This window comes from Polyodon spathula, chromosome 9, assembly GCF_017654505.1.
Source record: "Polyodon spathula isolate WHYD16114869_AA chromosome 9, ASM1765450v1, whole genome shotgun sequence".
Lineage (NCBI taxonomy): Eukaryota > Metazoa > Chordata > Actinopteri > Acipenseriformes > Polyodontidae > Polyodon > Polyodon spathula.
In genome coordinates, this window is record NC_054542.1 from 1,813,429 (window position 1) to 1,833,269 (window position 19,841).

General features: G+C 38.4%; 1 protein-coding gene across 1 annotated transcript in view; it reads right to left on the reverse strand.

Annotated features, from left to right (window-relative positions):
* nbeaa (neurobeachin a) overlaps positions 1-19,841 on the reverse strand; it is a 270,715-nt gene that overhangs the window by 89,664 nt on the left and 161,210 nt on the right. The window contains exons 29-30 of the mRNA XM_041260057.1: positions 18,152-18,260; positions 13,167-13,333 (exon numbers count right to left, since the gene is read on the reverse strand). Coding sequence (XP_041115991.1) covers positions 13,167-13,333; positions 18,152-18,260 — 276 coding nt within the window. The remainder of the gene's footprint in view (positions 1-13,166; positions 13,334-18,151; positions 18,261-19,841) is intronic.

Here is a 19,841-nt window from a genome sequence, read left to right on the forward strand (position 1 = left end):
ACAACACAGTTGCAGATGTCCCTGTGAAATTTGGATTTAGGTATTCATTATTATGAGTAGTCTTATTTAAAATTCATCTTAGCATCCTCGACAAGGAGGATGCTAACAAGGACGGACATCAAACTGACTTTAAAGAAAAAAAAAACAGCTGAAAAAGGACTGTAAATTAGACATTTAAAAGCACGAAAAAGGATGATACACAGCACACCATTTAGAGTCCACTGGTCGACAAAGACCATCACGTCACCAGCAGACTCCGCACGGGAGTGCTCTGAAATAGCCCGGTTATAAGTCGAAAGTACTACCAAAACAAGAGTGAGAAAAATGGGAGACTTATTTCTCTTTTTCCATGGAAATTGCCCCAATGTTTAATATTATCCCTGTGCTCTTAAACTGCCAAATCAATTATTAAACTATTTTCAGATTTTCAGTGTGGCATAAAAGCCCTGTTGCACTGGGTACTCTTAATTGATAGTGCTTAGCCTTGAGTGTTACTTGTCTGAAATATTAATCAATTGCACTTTTCGCTATTCAACCAGTTTCCTTCAAATGTAACATGAAATCACAGAGGCCACAAAGCACATGTATCATCAACATATTTAACTTTACCTAAATATCAATTACACACTGACAAACGGGAAACAACTAAAAGTGGGCATATTCACTAAACGGGTTTTCCAAAATATTTGGAACACGTCAATATCTTCCCAAGATAAATATCCTCCTAAATACAAGACATTGCATTAGCTATTTGTACAGCTTTTTCATTTGTATACATTCCTGCATTTTAAGGTAGTGACAGAAACCACTTCAGCCAAACCAGCTATTACAGCACGGCAAACCTCTCAGTCAAACTACTGAATTCATATGTCTAAGCAAGGTCGCACGAAAGAACTGCATTATCTTTCCTCTACCGCTTGAAAAATTCAATAAAGTACCATCATATTCCTTTTAAATGGTTCCATTACAGAATTCTACATTGCCAGACTAATCTCTAGATAATTATAATAAATGCCTGTAATCAAAGAAGGAACTATTTAAAAAGGGAAAGGGCTGTTTTTCATCAACGTCACTGTAGTTCTATGATCTTTCCAGCGCCCAGCTTTCTCCCAGAACACCACCTGAAGGGGGAAGGAAAGAACACTGTACCGCTCCACAGCAGTATCTAAAGCAGCTGTTCCATTGTCCTAAATGAGAAATCTCTTCGCAGCACTACAGAACATCTGAACATCGCTTGGCTTTCATAACATTGCTAGTAGTCACTGTAGCTGCCTCCTGCATTGCTGCACGCTCCAGTTAAACACCATCACTCACAATGGTTTAAGATTTTATCTCACTGACTGTTCACAGAACAGATCTACAGTTATCAGTTATTAAAGTCACCAAGTTTATGCCTACATTATAGTCCCTGTAAATCACTATGCACATTTATCTGTTGCAAAAAGTAAGGCCTTGTATACACAAAGAAACACGCAACAGTGTGGTATATCTCAAGTATCTAAATAGCGTCAGATCTAAATACTGCCACCCTTTAACTCCATATTATATACAGCTGATGTGTCTCCCTGGGGATCTAATGACCTCCTAATTAGCATCACTAAAAAAAAAAAAACCTACAGAAGAAAGACAACTTCAGAGCAGCTTTTAGATCATTAAAATAAACTGCATTCTGACCTTCAGATGGGATGGATAGTTTAAGTGTTGAGCAATGACGTCACTTTTGGAACATCCCTCCAGTTCAGTAAAGCTTTAAAAAGGGTTACATAGCCATGCATCTTATTTGTACGAGACATATCTCACATATGCGGTTTTTAAAAGAACTACACTTCACAGCAAAATACATATTTAAAAAAATATACCTGTTTCAATACTATGTTAAATAAAGCTCTCATTCTGCATGTCTTAATATAAAGTAGTGTGTTATATTAGCATCTCCTGGGTCATTTTACTAGTGCAAGGGTCACTGGTGGAAATAAACAAAACATTGCAAGTGTAATATACTACCTCAAAGAAAACAAATCAGTTTTAACACACACACGCACATAAAATATACACACACAGTGCCTATAGAACAGTGCCTATAGAAAGTCTTCAAAATTTTCACCTTTTTTTGCCTTATTTTGTGAAATTAAAATGCATTTAATTATATATATATATATATATATATATATATATATATATATATATATATATATATATATATATATATATATATATATACACACACATCCCATGACTTCCAAGTGAAAAAAATACCCTAGAAATTTGTAGAAAATTAATTAAAAATAAAAACTGAAATAGCTTGGTTGGTTAAGTGTCCAACCCCCAACCAAGAGCACCAAGGTGCTTTCAAAAGAACTTCAGGACAAAGTTGTTGAAAGGCACAGATCCCTTGGAGTACGGTCAAGACGATTATTAAGAAGTGGAAGGTGTATGGCACCACCAAGACCCTGCCTAGATCAGGTCGTCCTTCCAAACCGAATGACCGAGCAAGAGGGAGACTGATCAGAGAGGCTACCAAGAGGTCAATGGCAACTTTGCAAGAGCTGCAGGCTTTTATGGCCAAGACTGATCAAAGTGTGCATGTGACAACAATATCCCAAGCACTCCACAAATCTGGCCTATATGGGAGGGTGGCAAGAAGGAAGCCATTAAACAAGAAAGCCCACCTTGAATCCCATCTAAAGTATGCAAAAAACACTCAGGAGATTCTGTAGCCATGTGGTAAAAAGTTTTGTGGTCTGACGAAACAAAAATTGAACTTTCTGGCCTAAACGCAAAGCTTTATGTTTGGCCCAAATCCAACACAGCGCATCAAAGGGACAGGGGCACATGTTAGGATAGAAGGGAAAATGAATGGAGCAAAGCACAGAGAAGTCCTTGAGGAAAACCTGCTGCCCTCTGCAAGAAAGCTGAAACTTGGATGGAAGTTCACCTTTCAGCATGACTACGACCCAAAGCACCCAGCCAAAGCTGGAGTGGCTAAGGAACAAAAAGGTAAATGTCCTTGAGTGGCCCAGTCAGAGCCCAGATCTAAATCCAATCGAAAATTTGTGGCATGACTTGAAAATTGCTGTCCATCAACGCTCCCCAAGGATCTTGACAAAGCTTGAACAGTTTTGTAAAGAATGGTAAAATATTGCCAAATCTAGGTGTGCAGTTGGTAGAGACCTATCCCAACAGACTCACAGCTGTAATTGCTGCTAAAGGTGCTTCCACTAAGTATTAACTCAGGGGGGTGGTGACTTATCCAATTATGATCTTTCAGTTTTGTATTTTTAATATACACTTTTTTTCTCAATAAAAACTTTTTGCCCCTTAACAGTGTGAAGTATGGTGTGTAGATATGTGGAAAACCAATCCTCTTTTAAATGCATGAAACTCTGAGGCACTGACACAACAAAATGTGAGAAATGTTCAAAGGAGTGTAGACTTTCTATAGGCACGGCATATATGTATTTATTTATGTATTTATTTTATTAATTTTTTTGGCCTATATAGCTATTGAAGGAATATGACAAGTGAGCTTTAGTTTGTTAGCTATAACCACTTTAATGAAGACAAGCAATAAAATATTACATAACACAGAGAAATGAGACCCAAATGCTGTAAAAATGTACTCCACCATAACTGATAACAGATTGCCATACACTACAGAAACATCAGATATGTGCTGTGAGCTACAAACACACCATAATGATTCAATTTAATTGTAATGCCTTCAGCCACAGATAGTCATCTTCACTAATATTTCTCAAACCACATTTTACTTTTTATAGCAAATCTGTTCCTAAAAAAAAAAAAAAAAAAAAAAAAAAAAAGAAAAATGCTTTAATTTCCTAATTAGACATAAACCAGTATTTATGTCTGATGAACAAACATTGATTTCAAGAATAGCCGACCGGGTCTGATAAAATGACGGGAAATGACTGCATGTGATCAGTATGGCTTTCATCTGCATTTTTTCAGACCAGGCATTGATTTCACCATTCAGCTGTGAACAGCGAGAGGCCAGCTGTATCAATGCAAGGAGGAGGGAAAAAAAAAAAAAAAAGATTAGGGTCAAAACACAGGCACAGTGAAGCCAGATAACGTAACTTCAAAATGATCTGTCCTCACCAGGAACCTTAAAGAAAAAGTGTTTGCAGTGTGTGACAATCAACAGCGAATGTCCAGAGAAAACTGCCTAAAATCCTTACTTACGTAAAAGACCAGAAGCATTAGAAGAAAACAAACACATTTAATAGACTGCCTCCCAGGCAGGAAACAATGCTTAGCCAATTATTCCCATAAGTGCAAAAAGAAAAATGTATGACAGAATACTGAAAGGCAAGAATCCCATTGTGGAGCCATTCACGTTTATTTAGCTGGGCACAAGGAAAATGACCTTTATCCAAATCTTTCAGAGCTGTCTTAAATGATCTAAAGCATCTTGCCAGTTACAGTTTGAATAATATTATTTAACAAGAGGCTCCTACCCCTGGGAAATGTTTACTATTTTGCCACTGTAGTTGTTTTACCATTTAGCTGATCTAGGGCCCTAAGGCCACTTATGTGTGTGTGTGTGTGTGTGTGTGTGTGTACTTCCCAAATTTTCGGTATGTTTAACATAGATTTGTCAAGGGAAAGTGTGTTTGAAAACAAACATTGCAGGTATTATATACCTATGTAAAAGTGGAGTGATGCCCTTTTATTTTTAGCCTCCGTTGGTCTTATGTGTTAGTGGATTTTATTAGCTTAGTAACCAATTTCAAGCAGGCTAGTGTAAAAACGTTTGCTTTGGCCTGTGTCTTGAAGGTTGATTGCAAACATGTTTAAACCTCATCCAATGTAAACCAGCTACACTTTAATGATGCCTAGTTCAATGCTGTGGCTTAAACTGATGACTGTGTAAATTACCCCCTCTCCAGTTCTAATGAGCGCCAGGCAGAGAGGTGAAGGTTGCTCTTTAGGGGGGAAAAAAAACCCTTCTGTGGGTCAAGAGCAAATGATGGCAATAGATGAAATTAAAAGCCTCTGCAAAGAACACTTAACAAAACAAACAATAAATAAATAAATAAATAAAATAGTAATAATAAAAAATAAACAAGATGGCCTTTTAACAATTACCAATTTTAGCAGCAGTCTTTCACAACTACAATAGCTTAGCTATGATTGTAAACAGGAGATATCCCCATCTCACAGATAAATGGCAGAAAGGAAAGTTTAAATTAAAAGGACATGAAATGCCTTCACAAGCCACAATAAAAGCAGTCTTTACGGTCACCTGGTGACTGGTTACTAGTTCATTCATGTTTCATTGTATTTGTTTTAACTAAAACTACATAATGTTTTCTACTGCTTTAATGTTAGATATCTATATTTAACATGAACCTATATTTAACTGCCCTATCGTTATCAATTAAAATGTGATCAAATTAAACAGAAACGACCCATACAATTCAACACTAGCATTAGAGTTAACAATCATTTAAAAGGAGATTGGAGGAAACATGTTCCAGTGGGGGTTAGGCTGGATGACTGAAGGGTTCATTCCAGCACAGTGTTATTATCCTGGGCCAGACTGTTACCATTTATCATGGCTGAAAGTTGACACTCGCTGTTAGTCAAGGGAAACGGCTACTCGAATGCTTCTCCCCAGATCAATACTTGCCACATTTTTCCAAAGCAAAAAGTAATTATACAACAGAAAACTTCACAATCAATACCAAGTCAGGTTAACTTAAGGCCTGCCACACAGATGTGAATGTGTGGCTCTTTGTCAGCTGTCAACAAGACCTATATGACCACAGCTTTAAAACACAAGAAATGTGGGCTCTTTCTGACCATTATTTTATTGAACTATAGGAGGTATAATACTATATAATTCAACATACATGTATCTTTTTTGTATGCCAATGTTGCACATAGTAATTACATGTATACAAAATAAGCAGCTAAGGGCAATATCCATTTTGACAAAAATCTGGCAAACAAAAACCTAAATTGTTCAAGAAGCCGGTCCTGATTTCCAGAACCTACATTCAAACACTGTAAGAGCAATCCCAAGAAATGAAACAGAGTGGAAAAACATGTAAGTGTGCACACATATGCGAGTCTGCAATGACGTACAGTATGAAGAGCTCTGTGCCTCTTTGTGACGAAGACTGAAGGTGTATACACGTGTGTGCATGCAGCCTTACTTTAGCAAGTAAGCTTACCACATCAACGATATGGTGCATTGATGTGGTAAACTTATTTTCTAATCACCCTGCAAATCACTAGTTCCAGATAACAGATACCATGGCAAACGCCTATGCATAGGCTCAACAAAGTTTGACAAGTGGTTACAAAGACTTAGATTGTGTTCTTGTCCACTGCGCTACCTACACTGGGACAAAGTATGTGCAACCACAGCAACAGGTCATGTGCTATGGCAACTATTAGCCTGTTGAGTGATAAAATGTTCTCCTCAGACAGTATGTACTCCTCACACAGTAATAATGTTTGCTGTAGTGTAACTTGCTGAGTATACGAATGTAGATTATGACAGCATGTACAGTAGCACCTAACAACAAATGCTCAATCAAGTGGCTTCCAAGTTAGAGTCTTTAAAGGTGTGGATGCATGTAAACCTTTACTGTATCCCTGTCGAGAACTTTCTAAAATATATAAAACCCACAGGGTTATCTCTACAAGGTATCTAATTGTAAACTACCCCAGAAAAGCTAGGTTATGTCTATACTTTTACTAATGTGTACATTGTTATAATGTTCTAGAAACAACTTGATAGGCATCTGTTTCACAGAAAAGATGGCACTTGCTTTAAGAAGAGATTAATATTTAGAAGACAGCTGCATTTTGCAGATGAATAAATGAGTCTCGGATTCATTGAAATGCTCTTTCTTTGTGGCATTGCTGAACTTTATAACCCAATCTAAGAGGTCACCAGAGGTTAAAGGGCAAAAGACAAATCGCTGCTTTTGTTAAAAAAAAAAAAAAAAAAAAAAAAAAATCTGACATGGTTAAAAGTTCAACTAAATAGTCACCTTTTTCGATTTTAACTATCATACGGTAATGACCCATCGATCGACAGGTTCTTTCGACAAAGTTACCGCGGAAAGTAATGATTTAGCTGCGTGGATCAATACTAACCTATACTGTTTCAATTTTACAAATATTGATTTTCTGATGCCAACATTTATCATCAGGCAAGCATAGGGTATGATCTAAGAAAATTCCATTTTGTTGGTTATTTCTTAATTGTTTAATGGCAGAATAATGCATTACATACAGCATATTATAACCTACTACTTACTGATTCCTTATTTTTCCCTTCACATTTTTACAAGCAAAAACACATTCTGCTCAACTTCAGTGTTAATAATCTGCAGGTGCGACATTGCTGTTAGATTTACAACCTACAGTGCCAAATTATATTTAAGTGACCTTTCACTTAATTTGTTGCTTTCTGGGCATGAAACTGTTACATGTTTAAACACCGGTCTTGCAGTCCTGCTTTTAAAACTTAAAAACAAAAGAATCAGCTACAATAAAAAAAAAAAAAAAAAAAAACACATAATACAGACAGCTACTTCAAAATGCTTCAGGGCTTTATATTTTACAAGAGCAGCATAAATGGGAAAGTTAATGTAGCATTGAATAAGACTGAGCTGCTCAGCTGCAACAGTGCCTTGAGCTCATGAACATATTGCATCATTTTTCTTTTCCAGCAGGTTACCATTAAAATGTGAAGTTGTGTTGTATAATTTACAATGCACTGCGGCTCAATAACCTTTTGTTTTGATGCAAATGTAATACCGCTCAGATGTTTTCTACAAATACTTGAAGTAAATTTGGCAACTTTGAATTAAATCAAATATGTGTTTTGGGTGGATCTGTTTTGCCTTCCATTTTAGAAGTAACCACTTTTATAATAGAACTGTAAAGCTCCTTTTCAAAGAATATGATCAGTGCATCTAAAAAGCAGGGAAGTGATTTATTTATTTATCTATTTATTTATTTATTTAACTATTCCTTATGTGCTTAACATCAGAATTCCCAGTTACAAAATGTAGTAGCATAATATTTGAGTCTGTAAATTCATAAGCACCAGTTCTAGCTCAGGATGAATTGAAATATTCCTCTTTGAATCTAGTTTGATAGAACCCATTGTATCTGGAATACAATGCACTGGCAGTTGGTACTGCATTGCTGGAGTCTTTTACATGCATGATCCTTTGGTGGTTAAGACCATGGGTGATGCAGCTTTTTGATCAGCCATCTTGACTATTTGGAACAACAGTGAGGGTAGCTATAGATATTTGTATCAAACTGTGGTAGCAAACACGTCTGGTATAAAAATAGGTTTGCAAATTAAAATGTACAGTATTCTTTATGAACTGTCCCCTGTCTATCTGTCACATTAAACCAGGTAAACACAATAGCCTTGAATCTTCTCCAACTATTAACATCTAAAGTCTTACTATATTAAATACAGCATATGATAATGCATTTTGTAAGCATACTTTTCATTGTATGTGTTTATTGTTAGACATGAAAAAATACTTTTTGCACAAAGTATTCTGTTAGATTATATTAATATTTAAATGCTTTTGTGAAACTAGGTTATTCATATATTCCTGTTTCACCGTAGCTTTAATATTAATGCATTTTGTACTCATGCAACACATTTGCAAGACTCGGACAAGTCTTTCTTATGAAACAAACCCGCTAACTCCAAAATCTCTCTTCTCTTATGTAATTTTGTGCCTGCATAAACATACAAAGTCCACCCACAGAGCAACCCTTTTCATGTTAAATTATGCATAATTCTTATTCCATGAGATAATCGTGGCCTCAGAATTCAGCTGCACTCTTGGACAAGGAAATTGTATTGTCCATTGACAGCCCAGTAGCCACCATTCCTGCAACTGAAACAACTGGGAAAGTCTCTTTTGTTCATCTACATTATTTAGGCTCCCAGAGGGAACCTTACAGGAAAACTGCAATGTCAAGGTCATATGATTAAGCCAGTAGAGATGACAGAAAAACAAGCATTTTCCATACTGGATATAGAAAAAAGGTTTTACACTGTTACCTAAGAAGCCATACATATAAACAGTCTTCTTTTCCTCACAGTATCTCCCTGACTGATGGGTTCAGGATATAGCAGAAAGGCAACAGGAATTTAGAGCCCAGTGTAACAACAATTATCACTGACTGGAAAATCAATTACATGGCAACTACAATTTTCATAAGGCACTGAAAGACCCCCAAAGGTTCGCAGCACATTTAATAAAACTGGGCAGAATTAGAGGCAGGGCCACACCAAGGTTGTTGCGAGCAGTGCGACCGCACAGGGCGCCAGCCTGAGGGGGGCGCTGACTGATTGGCTGATGAATAATAAGTAAAACAAATGTATGCAACAACAATTCAAAACAAAAATTACGAAATGAAAGCGCTTTATTATTTGTTAGGCAATTGGCGCCCTCTCAAGTCAGCATCCGACCTGAAGGGGGAGCCGATTAGCTGACAAATAATAAGGCCAAATAAAAAAAAAAATAATTGTGGTTTGGGTTACCCGTCCGGCCCTATTTTTTTTCACCAGACGCTAAATATGTTTTGCTGGTAAGGGGCTACATTTTTCGCTATCAATCTGAATAACTGACCACTGTGTGCAGTCCACGTTTTCGCTCATGCAATTGTTCTGGAAGCCACGTAGCAAATAAGATCTTCAGTTCATATAAAAATGTTGGGGTCTGAGCAGCACGGCTGCAGTGTATCGCCAAATAGTTGTTTTGCATTGTTGTTTGAAAAATGCGACCACATACCAGAAAAAAGAATTATAACCAGTGTCAGTGTCACCATTTTTCATACTCCATCTTCACTGTTATTTATCTTGAATAGTAGCCTGTTTTATTTCTCACCAATACTTTAAAACCAAATAAATAAACCAACTTATTTAAACCAAAGCTGATGATAGGCCCCTCCGTGGAGTGATGTAATCGGTCCCGCCTCCCAAGGTAATAAATAGTCACTACATGGACCAAATATCCTCTTTTGCATCGAACCCGCGAATGCAAGTGATGCGACCTCACACGGTTTGGTGGTCATCTTCTCTTTCAGGTAACCAGGGTTACATCCAATCGTTTCCTTACATTTCGAAGATGACCACCAATACCAGTACTTTTGCTAAAGTATACCAAAGCCGTCGTGAGGGAGAATTAGAGGACAGCACATAAGGGACATCTCACTACCGCCATCTAATGTTGGTGGTGTAAGCGTGCAACCTCAAGGACCCTTGTGCCTAATGAAGGCATAGAGGGATCTACCACATTAAGTGCAAAGAACCTGTTGAATGTATGCGGAGTAGCCCAGCTAGCTGCAGTACAAATATCAGTCAACGAGGCACCTGTAAAGAGGACCCATGACGTAGCCACTCCTCTGATAGAGTGCGCGGTAGTTAAGACAGTTGCTGCTTAGAGAGGGCTTGACCTTGGGTCCTTTCACCATGACAGATGAAGAGCTGGTCAGACTGACGCAGCGTTCTTGTTCTATCCACATAACCTTTCAATGCCCAAACAGGGCAGAGGGAATTAAATCTCCGATCTGTCTCCTCCACAAAGGGAGGGGGATGGAAAGCCTCTAGTTCCACTGACTGATTCAAGTGAAAAGCTGTAATTACCTTAGGAAGGAAAGCAGGGTTCGTGTGCAACGATACCCTGTTTCTATTGTCCCAAACACGCATACAGGAACTGTGTACTGACAGAGCCGGTAGCTCACAGACCCACTTAGCGGAGGTGATAGCTAACAGAAAGGCTGGCTTCACAGAGAGATACAGGAGTCAGCTCGGCTCTGGATGCCAGAGGATACCTTTCGTCTGACTGAGTAGATCCATGTGCAGCGGAATCTCCCAGGGCTGGCTGGTATTTCCCGTGCGCTGGACGAATAGGGACATGAAATACACATCCTTTAAGTCCACAGTAGTAAACCATTTGCCCGACCAGACAGCCTGGCGAGTACAGCGGATGTCAGCATCTTGTTCTCTTCTGTATCGGCATTGAGGCTACCTGCCGAGACGCCTTGCGTTCTTGGTGAAAGCGCTGCAGCAATTCCTCAACCGCTGGTCCAAAGGAATGATCAGGGGAGGTAGGAGCTGCTTCTGAAGGAAGGCACCACCTTCCTATGAGGCCGTGATCAAAATCGCATCATGGTCCTCCTCAGCAATGCTGACATCGGTTCTGTAATATCCGGGGTGACCACCTGTGCAGGCGGTGTTTTCTGCTGAGCTGGGGCCAGAGCAAGGGCATGAGCCTGCTGTCTGGCCAGGGCTCCCAACGCTGCGTACTGCTCAGCCGTGCTAGCAGGGGACGTTGTGCAGGACGTGCAAGTGTGTCATTTAGCCATGCTTGATGTCTGCATGGCCCCAAGGGCATTGAGCACCGTGAACAGGCAGAGGGTATCGAGGCACCAAGGTACTAGCAAGGGTGCCTACTCTGGATCCTGTGCAGTCACACCACCAGAGCAGTGCGTAGCTTGCAAAGACGTGGGGCACTGCCTACAGAAAGGGGGCATCGAGGGCACCTCAGCAGCGAGGGCTTAAGCACTGAGGGATAGGGACCGAGGCATCGGGAGCATCAGGGGCATTCAAGGCCTCGAGGATGCCAAAGAACCGAGGCAATGGAGCACCATGGGGCACAGAGACCACCGATGCAGGGGAGCGCTTGAGCACCGAAGCTGTAGATCACCGAGGCACCGAGGACCCGAGGGTACCAAGGGCGTCGCGGCCGAGACACTGGGGCGCCGAAGCACCGAGCAACAAGTACTGAGGGCTTCAAGCACCTGAGTACTGAGCTGTGTGTCTAGTCTGTGGCTTATGCAATCACACAACCTGAACAGCGCGTAGCATGCAACAGTGTGGTGCCTAAAGACAGTGCAGTGTGTGCAGTCACACAGCTGGTGCAGCGTGAAGCTTACAGCAGAGTGGAGCACTGTAGTTTGACAGTGCCTTCTGGATAGCGTGCAGTATTCAACCGGTGTAGCGCGTAGCCTACAGATGTGGCAAAAGAGAGAGAAAGAAGAGACTTTTCTTTTTTTGTTTTCTTTTTAAACTGCAATGCAGTAACACACACAGACACTCAACAGCAAGCTGGAATGTAAGAGTTTATTTTTTATTTTATTTTTTTATTTTTGCGAAGGGGCAGTAGGCTCTAGGGGCAGTAGGCTGCGCATTGCGAGTGGGCGTGCCAAGGTCGAGGCAGGAGGGGGGGTTGGATTTATATTTCGCACAGGGCTCCTTCAGTGATAGAGGTGTATATTCAATTGATCTAAATGGTGGTTGACTAAATACCCCTATTATTTAAATAATCAAATAAGGGTGCTAGCTCATGAAAAGCAATAGCACATGTTAATGTCTACGTATATATGAAAGGTTCATATTTAAATTATTTAAATGATAATGGTGTTTAGACCTGCCTGCTTATATCACTTGAATATAACCAGTAGTTCTTTAAGATTATGATTTATTACTCTTCTTAAGATAAAAATAACAACATTTGCACCAACATACAAACTCATTGGCTCAGTGTTACTGTGGGGCTGCAAAGGAGCACCTAGTGAACAGTAAGTTTGGATTATTTGACACTGAGACGTGACCACCAAGACATTTCTACTTGAAACCTTACCTAAATTACCATTATAATTGTACTTCGTTATGCAAAAAATGGAATGTAGTTATCGTAAGGCTTGATAAGAAATATTAAATGAACTACTCCCTTCTTTATGGTATACCACACATTAACTGTGAAAACATATACAGTAAGGATTCAGTTTATTTAAATTGGCAGTGTAAATACCACTAGGATGTTCCCTAGAGTTGTACAGATTTCTATAGACAGAAATACACCACATAGTTGTTTTAGTCTTCTGGTCTTTAGGCTATTGAAGACCCCATATGGTATAGTCCTTTTTCAAAAGCAAAGCTTGTCTTATTTTAATCAGTATATTGATAAAACCTTTCAGTAACATAATGATTTTTGCCAGCAATGGAGCTGGGAGGAGTAAAAGGCCTCTTAGATGAAACATTATATATAGATATAAAATGTGATTATATTTAATGACTATGAGCAGAAGCCTCACACTGAATACATGTTAAATTTCCAAACAGGTACTAATTTGGCCCCTACCTTTGAGAGAGGGTTCCCCAGGCTCCATGTTTGTTTGTCAAGATATTTAGGATTTTCTGTTTCAGCTGATTGGCAGTCACATGATCCCTGTGTTTGGCAGCACTAATAAGATGGTCACACATCTTCTCCTCTTCCCTCCTGTCAGCAGCATACTGGGCACAATTGGACTGTCAAAAAGAGAAATACATATTATACAAGTCCATGCTTTACTGTAACTAACTGCATTTACTGTGTTCGTTGACCAAAATGAATTTTTTTTTTGTCTTGATTAAATTGGATAGAGCAAAGGGAATTTAGTCAATCAAAATGTTTGATCTGTAAACCTTAATTTTGGCAAGGATCCCTGCTGTAAACAACCGTGCTATTCAGTGAATTGGCTACAATTTTATATTTAGACTAATTTATTAATTTATATATTAGATATATATATATATAATATATATATATTATATATATATTATATAGATAATATATATATTAATATATAATTGCACACACACACACAATAAAACTGAGCCGAGCCACCAAAACTCTTTGTACCAGAGTTCACTGGCGCAAGTCCAAATCCATTCTTCCAGTGGTAGACAATTGGGTGAGTTTTGCATTCAGCAAACAGAAGGTTTTTGCCAAACACGTATGTAATGATATTGTGTCATCTGAAGCAAGCAATCAAACCTTTTCTAAATCTTGCAAAGGACAAACAGTAAAATATGTATACTGCATAGTACACTGTGCAATTAGAAGAAATTAAAACAGGAATTAAATAGACATAATGAAATTAGCTAAAATAATTGCTTGCAAATAAAAAGGGCTTTAATGTATAACATGTTGTAGATAGGCGTATTATCTATAACATAGAAAGCCTTTGCTAAACTGCATCATAAATGAGTAAGTAAGAAGTAATCATAATAAAAAAAAATACATATCCATACTCGGGGGGGTATTTAGTGCACTCAAATATTTCATGAAAATGGTTTCTGCTTAAATTGGAATTTGGATTTGTCATAACCATCCCATTAAAAAGTAATCTGTTTAATGACACCAATTTATTAACCACTAGTATACTGTAATGGTCTGAAAATACACCCAATTTTTTATACTATGCATTCACTGCATTATAACTATAATTTGGATATTTAAAAATGTGTAGTTAGCTGTGCTTTTAAGTATAAATCTACTTTTGTAATAATTCCATGTAGATTCTAAAATTCTAAGGTTTATTTATCCAGAGAGAAGTCCTTGATAAATGAGACTTAAACATCTCACATGTGAATTTGGCTGCTGACATTCCAAAGTCATACAGTTAAAACACTACAACCAATGGTTCAGGCCTCATTTCGTTCCATGCATTTGTATGAACGGGTCAAGCTTAGAAACCAGCTTATGTGACCTCAGCTATGTGCGGATCACGTATAAGAAGAAAAATACATATATACAGTAAGTTCAGATTTTAATGTTGTCCGTTCAAGAAGTATTCAGACAACTAACAGTACAGTAATTGCAAACATCAGTGTTTCTTAAATGCAGTAAACAGTTTTGTTTTGTTTACTATGAGTGTCTCTCAGCAAGCAAGTACATCATTTAAAAAGGGATTTTTATAATTTAATATGTAGAAAATTGATTATTTTACTATACTTGGTTCAGGACTAAAATGGAATCTGATTAAATTGTTTTAAGCTAATGTTTTGGAAGGTTATTATTCCATGTAGCTTATTTAAAGGCTTGCACAAGATAATACCAGACTAAGAGTAATCTTGCGTGGCACATTCTACTTTATCTTTTGGCTTTTTGTAAGCCTTTGGGGAATATTGCTAATATTCAAAATCTAATTTGCTAACAGAAGCTGAAAGTTAATTGAATTTCCTGTTTTATATGTGAATTCTGTCAGATATTATATATCAACATATTCTTCAAAAGGCAGATAACTCAATCTTTCGTTGTCATCTTGGGTTACCATGTGATGCACTGATAAATATCAAATGTTATTTATCTTTTAAATCGTATGAAGCTTCGCCCTGACACCCAACTTAATTGTAAATGCATCTTATCTGCCTCCCAAATCTCCAATCTAAGGCTTAGTAATAAAGCAATAGCAATCTCATATGAAAAGGTGTCTGCTGTCTGCCCTGACAAACTGAAGTAAAGGGTATGTATATTTCCTTGTGACATCCCCATATCTTGGTGTGTAATAGTTGATCTGTGGGGTCAAGGATCACAAGAACTAGTACATCAAGCTGCCGGTTTAAGAAAGCTGCTTCAACAAGATAAGAACATCATCAAAAACAGACAAGCGCTCCTGCTTTCAGTTTCAAGAAAGTTGCAGGTTGTCTGAACAGTGGCAAGGGTAAAAGTGTAGCTGTTTTATTTTGTAATGGGTCTATTACTCTAATAAACCCACTGTAAAGTAAGCAATTAAAGAGGATAAGTACACTAAGGCAGCATCTAGATCATTCTGCTGCTGTAAGGCAGCACATTGCTACCTATGTTTCTGTAGAGCTATAGATCTGTCAGTTGTGTTTGTTTTATTTCCAAACGAAGACGGCTTTTTGGTTACTTAAGTCCTCATCAAAAACTCCCAATTCTTCATTGAGTGATGACTTGCTGGCTGTGTCTCTGGAGACTTATTAAAGTCTTTTAATTTAGGACAGTTAATAAAATCACCTGCATCATTTGAAAAAAAGAAAAACCTGTTCTTAAATCTGGGCCCACTCATCCCTATTATTAAATATTCTATCTTGTCATTTTGGTTCTGAAATGTCATTTTGGAATTTCTTCCTCCCCAGAATATGGTGTCCCAGGCTACTGACGAGATTTGTTTTTATATCTGGGTACTTTAAAAAACCTGCTTGTTTTATACTGTAAGGATTGTACACATAATAATACTGCCAATAAGAAGAAGAAAAAAGAAGAATTTGTAACCTTATTTACTCATAGCATGTTTTAAATCCTCTTTTTTCATTTTTATTCCTGTTTGTTATTGAAATTATCGTAGGATGCATTGTCTTTCGGATAACTTTTCAGATGACAGGAGATTCTGGAGCTGTGCAATGTGGGAAAATACATGGACAGATTTGTTCACTCTGACCAGAGAAACAGTAGCTACTATAAGTATCAATTAAGATACAATGTGTGCTATTCAGTTGCTACATGTGCGATGCCAAAGAAGCAACATTACACACTTTTGAAATACAAGACTTAGAAGTTAACAAGAAACAATAAGCATGAAATAGAACAGTATCAGTGTTAGAAAAAAGCACAGAGAAAAAAGTAAAATGTTTAATAAAGCCAGATTTAATTTACATGTATGTATGTTTTATAACATTTATAACATACATATATCCATCCATACATAATCTGTCGCATATCCGACCGCGGTGGGACCACAACAAGGGCAGATTTGTAAAAAGTTGGATAAATGAATCCTGTTTAAAATATCATTAAAATACAGCTGTAACAATTACTATATTCACACAATTATTGTTGTGAGATTCAGCTTTTATTAGGGAGCTCCCTTAGATCCCTTGTTTAGACAGGTACAGGGTATTGTGACAGAGTAGCCGTTTGCCGTGTGGGTGCGCGCATTCGCTGCCGAGTGACAGGCAGGAGACTGAGACGGAGGTTGAAGCTGATACGGCGTGCAGGCGAACGGGATTTATTTACATATCAAGTCAACACACTGAACAGCTCACGTGACATTACCAGCAATGGTTGCTCACGGAGCACATACAATACAGTGTATGAAAACATTGGTAGGATCGACAAAATAATAAACTAATGTTGCTGAAGAGGTTGAACATGGTGGATAAATGGTTAGAGCGGATATATGAGATATGCAGTGTGGGTGTGTGTGTGTGTGTGTGTGTGTGTGTATATATATATACACACACACACAAACACACACACACACACACACACACACACACACACAAACTCTGATGCATGCATTATGAGCATCAACAATTTACTGAAAGCCTTCACTAGTGTTTTCTACTATAACAACAACCTTGACTTGCATAAAGAAGGAAAAACATTGAGTGAAATAGCTTGCAGCACTCGATTTTCAAGGTGTGGTATCCAAAGCATAATCAATAAGTACAGAGAAACATCATCTGTAATTGACAAACTACCCATCAACAGTCCAAAAGCACATTTGACCATTGTTTCATAGTCCAATTTCTGTTTTCCTGTGCATATCCAGCCTTTTAGCCATGTTCCCCTTTAACAGAGGTATGCATTCTTACTGCAACACCTTTAAGTCCCGATTTCAAGAGTGACCTTCGTACTGTTGATTTGATGGACAACGACACCTGTGACTTCTGCCAGTTCTGATGTCAATTCAACGCTTGTCTTCTTTCTATTCCTTAAGGATATAATCTTCAAGTATTGCTCGTCCTTGTTAAGACAGCTTTTTGATGTTTCTCTGTACTTGTTGATTATGCTTTAGATACTACACCTTGAAAATCGAGTGTTGCAAGCTATTTCACTCAATGTCTTTCCTTCTTTATGCAAGTCAAGGTTGTTATAATAGTAGAAAACACTAGTGGAGGCTTTGAGTAAATTATTGATGCTCATAATGCATCACAGTAGAAAAATGCAACATGTCTAAGACTTGCACAGCGGTCTATCTATCTTTCTATCTATCTATATACACACACACACACACATACATACATACATGTATACACACTTATAAAACATTTGGTGTAATTATCTCCAGTTATAAAGCATTTTATTTTAGTTCTACATGCTTGCTTTGATGAAAGCATTTCATGAAGTCTATAAAAGTTTTATGGACCCTTGTGGGAATAATACCAAAGTGTTCTTTACCTGTGCTTGACATTTACCAAAGCTTTGAACGAGTCAAATCCACCCCTGAACATGCCATATGTTCCTTAACAGTACCAGTGGTTTGGATTTACATTCTGGGTGACTGGTGACTGAAAACAGAAGAGTTGTTAAAGTAACAGTGACAGGAACCAGCTTACCTCGAACTCAGCATGCTTGTGAACATCTTCAGCCCTCTGTCTGTTCAGAATGAACTCAGCCTCATTGGCAACACGGACTATGTGGTCCTTCATGGCATGGCACAGCAGTCTTACAAAAAATAAATGAAGAAATAAATAAATAAATATTCACAATATACCACTGCCACGCAATGTTTCAACACATCATACATTCTAGTTTTGCTCTGGGTAGAAACACACAGAAAGACTTTTGCACAAACATATCCACCCTGTTTTTTCTTTCCTTAAAAAATAAACCAATAAATAAATGTGGTGCTGCTGGCATTGTTAATACATTCTACACAGAGGGCACAGGAAAAAGCAATTTGTTGAAGTATTATATACATATAAAAAAAGGCTGTTTAGGAAAATACATCAATACATACATTTCGAAAACCCTGTCCTTTAGAAATCTTTTTTTAATTTATTGAAGTATTATACTGTATATAAAAAAGGATGTTTAGGAAAATACATCAATACATACATTTCGAAAACCATGTCCTTTAAAATCACTTTGTTTCTTTCAATACTGTTTTTACCTACATTTTTAATTATAAATACTGATCACATTTTTACTAATAGCAGCCAGCCCATGACTGTATATCAAAGGTACTGGTATTGAAACAAGGTCAATACGGGCTCCCGAGTGGCGCATCCAGTAAAAGCGCTCTGTGCCCTATAGTCTGGGGATCGCAGGTTCGAGTTCAGGCTATGTCTCAGCCGACCGTGACTGGGAGTTCCCAGGGGTTGGCGCACAACTGGCCGAGCGCTGCCCGGGTACGGAGGGCTTAGGTTGGCAGGGGAATCCACGGCTCACCAAGCATCAGTGACCCTTGTGGCTGATAGGGCACCTGTGGTTCTGCAGTGTGCCGCCAGATCTGTGTTGTCCTCCGACACTATTTGTCAAAAAAAAAAGTCCACTGGGCCCTCCAATCGCCGGTCCTCGAATCACAACCGTCCCCTTAGGTGCCTGGCAGTGCGAAAAATGCAGTGGGCAGGAGCATCTGTGTTCGGAGGACACACTATCAATCTGGTGGCCTCGCTGTTGATCCGCTGTGTGAAAAACGACAGATTGGCAGGAGCACGTTTCGGAGGATGCATGCTCCAGCCTCCGTTCCCCGAGTCAGCAGGGGGTTACGAGCGGTGAGCCGAGGATAGAGATAATAATCGAGCACACTAAAATGGGGAGAAAACTGGGGTAAAAAAAAAAATTGGAGACGACTAAATTTATAAAAGAAAAAAAAAGAAACAAGGTCAATACTTCATACTTAAGAAGATATGGAGAGCTTTAACACCTTGGAAACACGAGAACTCCTTACGAGACAAATTCCAAACTACAGTAACAGACGAAATCCAGTATGTTTGATTACTTCACAATAAATGGCTCTAGCATGGGTGATGATAACATATTTTCTTCAGATTTCGGGCCATGCAGTCATCCCTCCCATCTGCTTAGTTCACATCAAAATCAGGAAAATAGATGTTAACTTTGGACACGATCATGACCATTAATCTATTCTATTCTATTCAATGTCAGGCTCATGACTGCTTGCATGGGCATGGTAAATGGTGATTATGGAATATCTGGTCACTGGTCCCACGGTTTAAGGGGAAAAGCAGCAGCCACCAGCCTCTGAAGAGGAACTGTGCAGACGATGCCAGGTCAGCAGGG